We start from the raw sequence: 10,972 nt of genomic DNA, 5'->3' as shown, positions 1-10,972 counted from the left end.
AGTGCCTGGAGCAGACAGTGTTTGTGATGAGCTGCAGAGGGGCTGAGCCCAGGGGCTGTTGGCCAAGGCCGAGCTCCAAGGAGCATTTCTCAGCTGGCAGGGCGGCCTGAGAAGGGGAGGGGGGAATGCAGCAGCACAGGGCCCATGGAACCAAGGGACCATTGTGACACTGTGGGGCCCTGTGAGACCAAGGGAGCATTGTGACACTGTGGGGCCCTGTGAGACCAAGAGACCATTGTGACACTGTTGGGCCTCATGGAATCATGGAGAGCACTGTGACATTGCTGAGACTCATGGAACCAAGGGGACTGTACTGCCTTTGTGGCTCCATGGAATGTAGGGATCATTGTGACACTGAGAGGCACCATCAAACCAAGGTCCAAGGGTCCATTGTGACACCGTGGGGCCTCATGGAACTGTGGAGAACATTATGACACTTTGGGGTGTCATGGAACCACGGGGCCATTTTGATACTGCGAGACTCCGTGGATCCAAAAGTCTATTGTGACATTGCAAGGCCTCAAGGAACCATGGAGAGACCATTAGGACACTTCACAGCCTCATGGAAACAAGGGAACATAGTGACACTGAGGAGACTCATGGGATCATGGAGAACATTGTGACACTGTGAGGCCCCATGGAATAGGCAAAGCATTGTGACTCTGTGAGTCCTCATGGAACCAGTGAGACCATTGTGACCCTGGGGGTCCCCACAGAACCAAGAGGACCATTGTGATACTGTGGGGCCTCGTGAAAACAAGAGGCCTTTGGGACACTGCAGGACTGCATGGTACCAAAGGTCCATTGTGACACAGAGGGGCCTCGTATCATCAATGGTCCATTGTGACACTGTGGAGCCAAAGGAGACCATTGTGACACTGCAAATCCCCAGGGTCCAAAGGTCCATTGTGACATTGCAGGGCTCATGAAACAGAGGAGTCCTGTGACATTGTGAGGCCTGGGGAACCACGGAGACCGCTGTGACACTGCAAGGCCTCATGGAATCATTAGTACCACTGTGACACTTGGGGCCTTCTGCAACCTTGGGGCCACTGTGACATTTTGGTACCCCATTGAACCAAGCGTCCATTGTGACACTATGGGACCCCATGGAAACAAGTGACCATTATGGCACTGTGTGGCCTCATGGATCCAAGGCACCATTGTGACACTATGGGGCCCTGAAAAACTAAGGGAACATGAAACAAGTCTGGCTGGTTTGGCCTCCCAGGGGCTGCCTGACAAATCACCTTGGCCTATTGAGGGTCTCTTCTCATCTCCTATTCAAATGACGGGGCTCCGTGCTTTCCTTCCCAATTGAAAAGAGCTCTCCTTCTCCTCCAGGCACCCGTGGACAGAACTGGGATTTCACCTCCAAATTTCCTTACATCCATGGATTGTTCCAATAGGAATGTTGCCAGGACAAGTCTGGCTGGTAATGGTTTAACAAGGGTCAGCTCTCATCTGTCCCCAAAATACTGGGGAAGGCTCTGTACTCTCCTTCCTATGGGAAAAAAATGTCCTGCTTCTCCAGGTGCCCATGGCAGAGATTGATCTTCCACCTCCAAAATTTCCTAAATCAAAAGACTGCTCCCAGAAGAAATCTGACATTCCTGACAAGTCTGGCTGGCCTTGGACTAGTGAGGCTCTCACCTGCCTTCTAAACACTGGGGCTCTGTGCTTTCCTTCCCATGGAAAAGAAGTCTCCTTCTCAGCCAGGTGCCCATGGCCAGAATTGGGATTTCAACTCCAGCATTTCCCTGTTGTGACAGACTGGAGGAGATTGTTGGCTGGAAACATTTTGTGTGTGGGGGAGCAAGGGGCAGGTCCAGCCTTGCCCTGCCCTGGAACCCCAGCCCTGCCCTGCCCTGGAACCCCAATCCCCCCAGAGCCTCTATCCCAGCCCAGCAGTGTCTGCCAGTCCCTGGACACGCACAGGCAATGCTCCATAGCCACCTCTGCAGCCCCAGCCCAGCTCCTGAGGGACCAAATGAGCCCAAGGCCCACCTGGGGAAAGGGCCCAGGAAGACCAGGGATATTTAGGCTGACCACAAGGCAAGCACACATCTTGACCCTACCTCCTCTTGGCATTTCCACCTGAACACTGCTGGAATCCAGGAGTTGGTATCTGTGTTTGTGCTTCTCTGGATCTTTTTTGCTTTCTCTCCTTCTGTGTCTTCTTCTTCTGTTTCTGTACACCTGCAAATTTTGATTAGCATTAATTTGGACAGGCTTAGAGTTTGTGAAGCTGAATGGCCCAAGTCAATGCTTTGAGAAGTGCTTTTCGTTCATTGAATATCTGTTGTAATTTGACATGAGAAGAATTTTAAGAAGTAATATAAAACTTCTTGTGTAACTGACAATCTGTTAAACCACAAGATACTGAACATGCCTGTGTGAAACACCTATGTTAAAGGTGAAAAAACTGAGGAACCTCCTCTTTCTTTTCCAATCAATAAAGAAGTAGCGGGCCCTGGCCCAGGCCCCCATCTCAACCAAACCAAACCAAACCAAACCAAACCAAACCAAACCAAACCAAACCAAACCAAACCAAACCAAACCAAACCAAACCAAACCCTGCTGTGGCCTGAGCCCCTTCCCCCCTGCCCAGGCTGCCCCCTCCCCCCGCCATTGGCGCCATTCTAACCAAACCAAACCCCAACAGCTACCCAAAAGGAAAACAAAAGAGGCTACAAAACCCTAACCAGAACAAAGCCAGCCACAGCTATTAAAATCTTACCATCAAGTCCCCTCCCCACAAGACAATTAAAATCAGAAACCCCCAGAACCTACAACCCACACAAAAGTATCCTACAAGTGAAATTAAAAACAAAACCCCACCAAAACCAACCATAACCATAAAACAAACCCTATCACAACCCAACCACAACTTCAACCACAAGCTACTGATAGGTCAGGTGTTAATCCTTTTAATACTTCAATCCTACCTTGAGTAAAAGAAAAACAAAATACAAGCATATAAAAAACAATTAAAAACCATCAAAGTCAGTAAAGAAGAAATTAAATCCAAAATTAAACAAAAGGAAAAAATACTTTATCCTTAAAACTAAAATCCTCTTATAAATTATAAGGAAAAAATTCTTTCTCATTAAAAAAAAACCTATAAAAAATTCAAATTCATACCAAAGAAAAACCACCATGCTAACATAAAACAACTGTTTAAATAACTGTACTTTCATAAAAATTTAAACAGGGGGGAAAATATAATCCAGTAGGCCCAAGAGAAGATTGCTATTCCCAGAGATAAAAATATTTTTTAAAAGGAAATAATAAAAACATTTACCTTTAAACAACTCATATTTAAAACTATACCTCATAAGTCAACATGGCCCATCAACAAGTTGTAAAACAGCTTGTAGCAAAAAACAAATTCACAGTAGCGAAGTTCCCCAGACAACTGTTATCCATGACAAAATTAAGGACCACAAAAAAAAATTTCATCGTGTAAAAAAACTCCCTTAACAAGAAAACCATCTCTCCCTAAAACTAAAAAAAGACAAATCTAGAAATAGTAAACTACTAGAAATTTTCAGTTTAGTTTCTTTATATTGTCAGGTTAAAAAAATAAAAGAAAAGTTGTAAAGAAAAAACTGTGTTCTAAAGAATTTATTTTAATTCGTACTTACCTTTTTTCTTTTATCTGCTTTTAATAAAATTTTCTTTATACCCTTTAAAATTTTCGGCATACCTTACCTTTCTCTTAGTCCAATCTCACAACTAAATAAATAAATAAATAAATAAATAAATAAATGATTACCCGATACTAAAACCCACCACACTCATCAATACAATAATTAAGAAATCTCAAGATTAGAAAAATCCTGAATTATCAAACCAAAACCACTAGGATGTCATAGTAAACCTTTTGCCAAAGTTTCTCTGATTTTCTAAAATACCCAGTAAAAGCTGTTTAGTTCTTTTGAGCTCCTGAGAATCTCTTGTTGTTATTTCTCCAGGGAGTCCAACTCAGAGGACAAACAAATGCAATTCCTTTGAAATGTCACCTTGAAAAAATTGTTTGGGGAATGGGAGTCAGGGCTTGTGTGTCCTGCTTGGCACAGCCTAGGCAGGGCTTTCCCAGCCACATTCCACACTCCATTTCCCAGCTGGAGCCGCTGCTGCCTCTGAGTTGTGCTGCCCCAGCCCCAGGGACGCTCTCCTTGTCTGCCCATTCCCCCACGGTCTCTGGGCAGGGATGGCCTCAGTGGGGGCTGCTGACATCCTCAGCACCTTGGAGGCTGCTGCTGAATTTTCCTGCTCCAGAGGCTTGTTCAGCCTTCAGCTCTTGAGTGCAGGAATTCAGTGTCCCAGGCCTCATTAACATTCAGAACAGCTGAACAAGCCAAGCCTCTGGGAATAATTTGATTTTAATTTTCAAATCTTTTGTGGTTAATTAGATGAATTCCAGGAGTCTTTTCAAAGTGAATAGATTCTATCTAAAAAGACAGTGAGAAAAGGTTACTTAGGCCAAATTTAGGAGTTTTTTCCCTGTCAATTTATTGATACATGCTATCTCCAGCTGACACTGAATCCAAGGACCTCGTCATGCAGTTTGAATAGATATGAAAGTCAAGACCCTTCATGGCTGACAACCAATCAGACTCTGTCCCTGCCCCCACTCCACCATTTCCCCCATCCAAGCCCTGGCACTCAGAGCAGCCTTGTGCAAATCTGAGCTCCCTCCAGCCCAGGCTGCACCTGCAGCTTTCAGCTCCTTGGCTCCAGCTCCCACCTGCTTTCCTTGGAGAAGGAGCTGCCCGAGACACAGAGGGATGTTCATTTCTTGCCAGCCAACAAAGCCAGGGGAAGGCACAGCTCCATCAAATGCAAAAGTCAGTGTTGTCCCTGGATCTGCCCTGCACCCGATCCTCACAGCCTCTCCTGTTTCCTTCATTCCTCCTTTGCCAGGGACTTTGTGGGACAAGGGAGCTCTGCTGTGGCTATGGAGGAAGGTGGAAGTGCCACCACTGTAGTGGGAAGCACAGCTCATCAGGGTTTCTGTCCTTTGGGGGTCAGGAACTGATGAGACTCAGAGGCACGGTAAGATTCTCTTCATGGCAAACGGACCACAGTTGAACAGGACACAATTTAATAACAATCACGCTCTTCCCTGAGCTATGTACAATATCCCAGCAGTGTCTGATGAGTCCACCATTCACACGTGATTTCCATACTAAAATTAATTTTATAGAAACGTGGTTCTGTGATACATATAGGCACAATTAAGTGGTGGATGGAGAAGGGAAGTCAGGGTGCTTTTGGTGGAGAGGAAATGCTGAAAGCAGCCTGACTCATTTCATCTCCTCCTGTCCTGGCTGATCTCCCCTCTTTCCCCTTCCACCCATTGGATTTGTCTCCCCGCAGACCCCCTGTGAAGAGCCTGGCTCTGTGTTCTCCATCCCCTCCTCACTGGCACTGCCAGGCTGGCATGAGGAGCCCCTCAGCCTTCCCTGCTCCAGGCTGGACCAGCCCAGCTCCCTCAGCCTCTGCTCACAGCCCAAGGGCTCCAGCCGCACCTTGGAGGCCCTTCCCAGACCCTGCTCCAGCTGCCAGACATCTTTCCTGTTCTGGGCAACCCAATCCAGGCCACAGTGACCTGGATAGTTCCCGTCCTTGATGTCCTGGTCCCACAGCCCTGGCCCATTGTCCCCTGTCAGGCTCTGGGGTGGATCCTGTGGAACATCCTTTGGTGGAGGCTGTGGCTCCAGGTGGGCCGGGGGGATCCCAGGGGACAGGGACCCTGCGGGGCATGAACAGCATTGGACTTGTTGGGAGAAACTGTGAGGGGGAGCTGGGGCAGAGTGACCAACCCAGTGACCTGACACAGCCCTGCTGGGATGTCACACAGCCCCTCTGGGATGTCACAGCCTGCTCTGTGATGTCACAGCCCATTATCTAATGTCATACAACTGATCTCTGATGTCACACCCAACTCTGTGGCGTCATATTCTACTCTGTGATGTCAGACTGCTGCCCTTTGATGTCACAGCCTGCTCTGTGATGTCACAGTAGCAGTCTATCATGTCATAGTTCTCGATAATCTCACATAACCCACTCTGTGATGTCATAGCCCACTCTGTGACCTCATGCTACCAGATGATAAATTGTCTCCACCAGGTGAGCTGACACCTGGAGCTTGTTCTCCAAAATTCCAGGCCTATGGAAACCACACAATGCCCATTGTGTGAGAAGGGGAACTGGAAGTTCAGCAGCCTCAGTGTCCTGCCAGGTCTGCCAGGCCCACGGGAACATTGGGGTCCATGACCACCAGGGACCACCAGAGAGACCCCAGGACAGAAGAACACATGGGAAAAGGGGAGGGGAAATATGTTAATGATTTTGGGGAAATTATTATCATATTTATGTTTAGTCTGGGAAAATCAATGAATATGTGTGCAATATACAGAATATAAACAGAAACTTTCCTGCACTCAGCCTGCAGGGCTTTGGGAGGAGCTATCCCCCGTGCATCCTGCTGAATAAAGAATGCAGCTTCTTAATGCTGCATTGGGATTAAGGATTTTTCTTTTTTACCAAATTTTGGGTAACACTCCCACTGCCAAGGAAAGCTCTGTCTGCTGCTGTTCACAAACAGAGAAGAGCTGGTGGCAGATGTGGGGCTCAGAGGTTGCCTGGGGCGCAGTGACCATGAAATAATCAAGTTTTCAATGTTCTGGGTAAGAAGGATGGGCAGCAACAAAACTTCTACACTGGAATTAGGAAGGGTAGACTTTGTCCTATTTAGGACGCAGATTTGGGGAGTAATGAATCAGGCACTGATTTTTATTAAGGAAAACATCCCTTAAAAACACAGAGGTCCAGGAAGGATGGACACATTTCAAGGAAGTAATCTTAAGGGGGAAGGAGCAGCCTGTCCCAGTGTGGCAAAAGATGAGCTAGTGAGGAAAATGACTGGCCTGGCTGGCCGTGGAGATTTTGTGGGAACTCAAGGGTAACAAGAGGTGCATCAACTTTGGACAGAAGGTCAAGCAGCTTAGGAAATGTTTAAGGATGTTGTGAAGTCATGCAGAAAAAAAGTCAAGAGGTGAAAGCTCAATTAGAGTTTAACCTGACCACTTCTGTGAAAAAAAAATAGACAATGTTTCCACAATTAAATTAATAGCAAAACATGGGATAAGGAGAACCTCTACTCTATATTGGATGCAGTGGGGAATATAGTAACTAAAGATAAGGAGAAGGCCGAGCTGCTTAACATCTTGTTTCTCTCAATTTTCGATATTAGGGCAGGCTGTCCTCAGGACAAGTGCTCTGCTGAGCTGGTAGATGGGCACAGGGACCAGAACAGCCCCTGTAATCCAGGAGGAAGCAGTTGGTGACCTGCTGAGCCATTCAGATGCTCACAGGTGTGTGGGATCAGATGGGATCCATCGCAGGGGGATGAGGGAGCTGTGGATGAGCTCCCCAAGCTGCTCTCCATCATTTACCATCAGTGCTGTCTCAGCTCTGAGGGCCCAGAGGACTGGAAGTGCCAGTGTGAGCCCATCCCCAAGAAGGGCTGGAAGGAGGAGCTGGGGAACTTCAGGCCTGTCAGCCTGACCTGGGTGCCTGGCAAGGTTATGGAACAGATCACCCTGAGTGCCCTCACAGGGCACCCACAGGATGGCCGAGGGATCAGAGCCAGCCAGCGCGGATTTCAATGCCTGCATGGAATGGTCTGGATGAGGGGATTGAGTCCAGCATCAGCAAATCTGCAGATGACACCAAAGTGGGTGTGACTTTGGATCTGATGGAGGATGGAGGCACGAGGGCTGTGCAGAGGGCCCTGGACAGGCTGGATCCAGGTGTGGTTTAACAAGGATGTGTGATCCAACAAGGTGAGGTTTAACAAGTCCAAGTGCTGGGTCCTGCACTTTGGCCACAACAACCCCTGCAGTGCTACAGGCTGGGGACAGAGTGGCTGGACAGCAGCCAGGCAGAAAGGGACCTGCAGGGACTGATGGACAGCAGGCTGGGCATGAGCCAGCAGTGTGCCCAGGTGGGCAAGAAGGCCAATGGCTCCTGGCCTGGATCAGGAATGGTGTGGCCAGCAGGAGCAGGGCAGGGATTCTTCCCCTGTGCTCAGCACTGCTTGGGCAGCACCTCAAGGGCTGTGTCCAGTTCTGGGCCTACTGGAGTGGGGAACAGGAAGAAGTTTGTAGCACGAAGAGTAAAGAAAGCAAAGATAAAGCCAAGGAAACTCTCAGGGCAGTTTGGGAGTGGCTGCCAGACAGCCCTGGCCCTGAGCAACAGCGTCTGCAGTGGCACAGGAAACTCCCAGCTGATGGGAACAAACTTTCTGGCTGACTGCAGAGGCCAGGACAAAGCTGAGTGGTTCCCCTGGTGTCCCCCAGCCCTTGCTGGCCCCAGGGGCTGATGGCATTTGTGCTCCCTCAGGTTCATGTCCCCACACCAACAGCATGGGGGTGCTCCCCCTGCTGTGTGCAATGCAAACAGGGGCTGCTGAGCCAGTGCTGCCGTGTCTGTGCCTGCAAGGATGGGGCACCTGTGTGAGCTGGGGGAGAGGCCAGGGCTGCAGAGGGGGGATGTTGTTGGCAGCTCTATGAGGACGCTCTGGGACGCTGCCCTGGGCTGTGCAGCGCACTGGGGATGGATCAGCCCCTGCTCTGCTGCTCCTTCTTGTCTGCCCCAGGGCCCTTGCAGAGCCCCAGCCATGCTGTTTGCCCCCAGCCTGCCCACGGCCAGCCTGGGGCTGCTCACGGGGCTTTTCTGTGCTGAGCATTGGCCTGGGTGTGTTCCTGGGAGAGCCTGGGCAAGGAGCCTGGAGCCCCCAGGGCCTGGCCTGAGGCGTCAGCGCTGCCCCAGCAGTGCCCATGGCCTGTCCCTGCTGCAGCCCCGGCACTGCCACCCCCAGGACTGTGCCTGGCCCCAAGAGCACTCAGGCCCTGCAGCAACACCAGGGCCGTCAGGGCAGCAGGGCAGGGCCACGGCAGCAGCACTGGCAACACCAAGTGCTGCTGCTGCTGGGCACAGCTGCTGTGCCAGCCCTGATCTGCCCCCAGCTCTGCACACAGACATTGCTGTGGCAGATCCAGAGAAGGAACAAAAGGGGGATCTCTGCAGAAAACTGTGCTGGGAGACATTTATTTCATTTAAAGGCACTGAGAGCACTGTTCCCAATTGACAAAGACTGAGGCCACCACAAAGGTTGAAGCGGCACAAGCAGTAGCTTTGCTTTAGAAAGAATATTAAAAAAAAAAGGATCAGGAAAAAAATAACCAAACCAATCCATCTATGAACAATTAGTTTTATTAAAAGTGATTTGCCGAAATTGGCCAGCAGTTTAATGCTTCTGAAGCCATCCAGTCATCAGTGTCTGCACCGCAGCCTTGAGCTCCTGGTTCCTCAGGATGTAGATGAGGGGATTCAGAGCTGGCGGCACCACAGAGTACAGAACTGACAGGGCCAGATCCAGGGATGGGGAGGACATGGACGGGGGCTTCAGGTGGGCAGACACTGCAGTGCTTACAAAGAGGGAGACCACGGCCAGGTGAGGGAGGCAGGTGGAAAAGGCTTTGTGCCGTCCCTGCTCAGAGGGGATTCTCAGCACAACCCTGAAGATCTGCACATAGGAGAAAACAATGAACACAAAACAACCAGAACCTAAGGATGCACCAACCACAATGAGTCCATGCTCCCTGAGGTAGGATTTGGTGCAGGAAAGCTTGAGTATGTGTGGGATTTCGCAGAAGAAATGTCCCAGGGCATTGCCATGGCACAGGGGCAGGGAAAATGTATTGGCCGTGTGCAGCAGAGCATAGAGAAAGGCACTGGCCAAGGCAGCTGCTGCCATGTGGACACAAGCTCTGCTGCCCAGGAGGGTCCCATAGTGCAGGGGTTTGCAGATGGACACGTAGCGGTCATAGCACATGATGATCAGGAGGGAAAACTCTGCTGTGATGAAGAAGAAAACTAGAAATACCTGTGCAGCACATCCTGCGTAGGAGATGTTCCTGGTGTCCCAGAGGGAATTGTGCATGGCTTTGGGGACAGTGGTGCAGATGGAGCCCAGGTCGCTGAGGGCCAGGTTGAGCAGGAAGAAGAACATGGGCATGTGCAGGTGGTGGCCGCAGGCTACGGCGCTGATGATGAGGCCGTTGGCCAGGAGGGCAGCCAGGGAGATGCCCAGCAAGAGGCAGAAGTGCAGGAGCTGCAGCTGCCACGTGTCTGCTAATGCCAGCAGGAGGAAGTGTGTGATGGAGCTACTGTTGGACATTTCTTCATTTGAGCATCGTGGGCTGTTAAAAGAATGCACTGACAAGCTGGGAAAGATTTAATTGTGTTATGCTTTTTATTTGGAATCCCCTCAAATATACTTCTTTTTTTGTGGAACTTTGCTCAACCTTTTTATCTCTGAGCTCCTTTTTGTGCAGCTGCTTCAGGTTCTGCCTTGCTCTCAACCTGAACACTGGGGAGCCCAAAGTGAAAAAAAGGCTTCCCGTGCCCCAATGCAGTCAGAACTGGTGGTCCCACAAAGGTGCCCTTTGCCCATTTCACCTCCCACTATTTCAGGGTGATTGCACTTGAAACTTGCTTGAAATAGAAAGTGGAATTTTTTGAAAACACAATTTAAAAAATAATTTTATTCAAACCCTTCTCTCTTTCCCTGTGCTTCTGGATAGGAAGGAATAAAAAGGGTTGCACTGGCTCTCTGCTGCCTTGAGTTTTGCCTATTGGGATCTGTTTCTCTCTATCCAAGCCTTGTCCCTGCCAGTGCTGCCAGAGCCCAGCCCAGCCCTGGGGGCTCAGCTCTGCCCTGCAGACCCCTCCCAGCACAGGGCACTGCCCAGGGGCATCTCCCTGGCAGCCGGGCCTTAAGGGCAGGCCAGACAAACAGAGATGCTGCAAGCCAGGGTGTTGCTGCTGCTGTCTGTAGGGAGAGGAGGCTGAGGAGGCACTTTCTGAGGGAGATCTGAGGCCCATCTGCGAATGC

The 10,972-nt window shown here is 49.9% G+C and overlaps 1 protein-coding gene across 1 annotated transcript; it reads right to left on the bottom strand.

Moving 5' to 3' along the window:
* Window positions 1–9,322: 9,322 nt before the first annotated feature.
* LOC131571818 (olfactory receptor 14C36-like) lies at window positions 9,323–10,255 on the bottom strand. Its single transcript, XM_058824587.1, has one exon. It carries the CDS (start codon window positions 10,253–10,255, stop codon window positions 9,323–9,325), a length of 933 nt encoding a protein of 310 aa, XP_058680570.1.
* Window positions 10,256–10,972: the final 717 nt, after the last annotated feature.

The sequence above is a fragment of the Ammospiza caudacuta genome, unplaced genomic scaffold, assembly GCF_027887145.1.
Source record: "Ammospiza caudacuta isolate bAmmCau1 unplaced genomic scaffold, bAmmCau1.pri scaffold_39, whole genome shotgun sequence".
In the NCBI taxonomy this organism is placed as follows: Eukaryota; Metazoa; Chordata; class Aves; order Passeriformes; family Passerellidae; genus Ammospiza; species Ammospiza caudacuta.
Note: the sequence above shows the minus strand (reverse complement) of the source record. Positions and strands in the feature narration are given on the sequence as shown.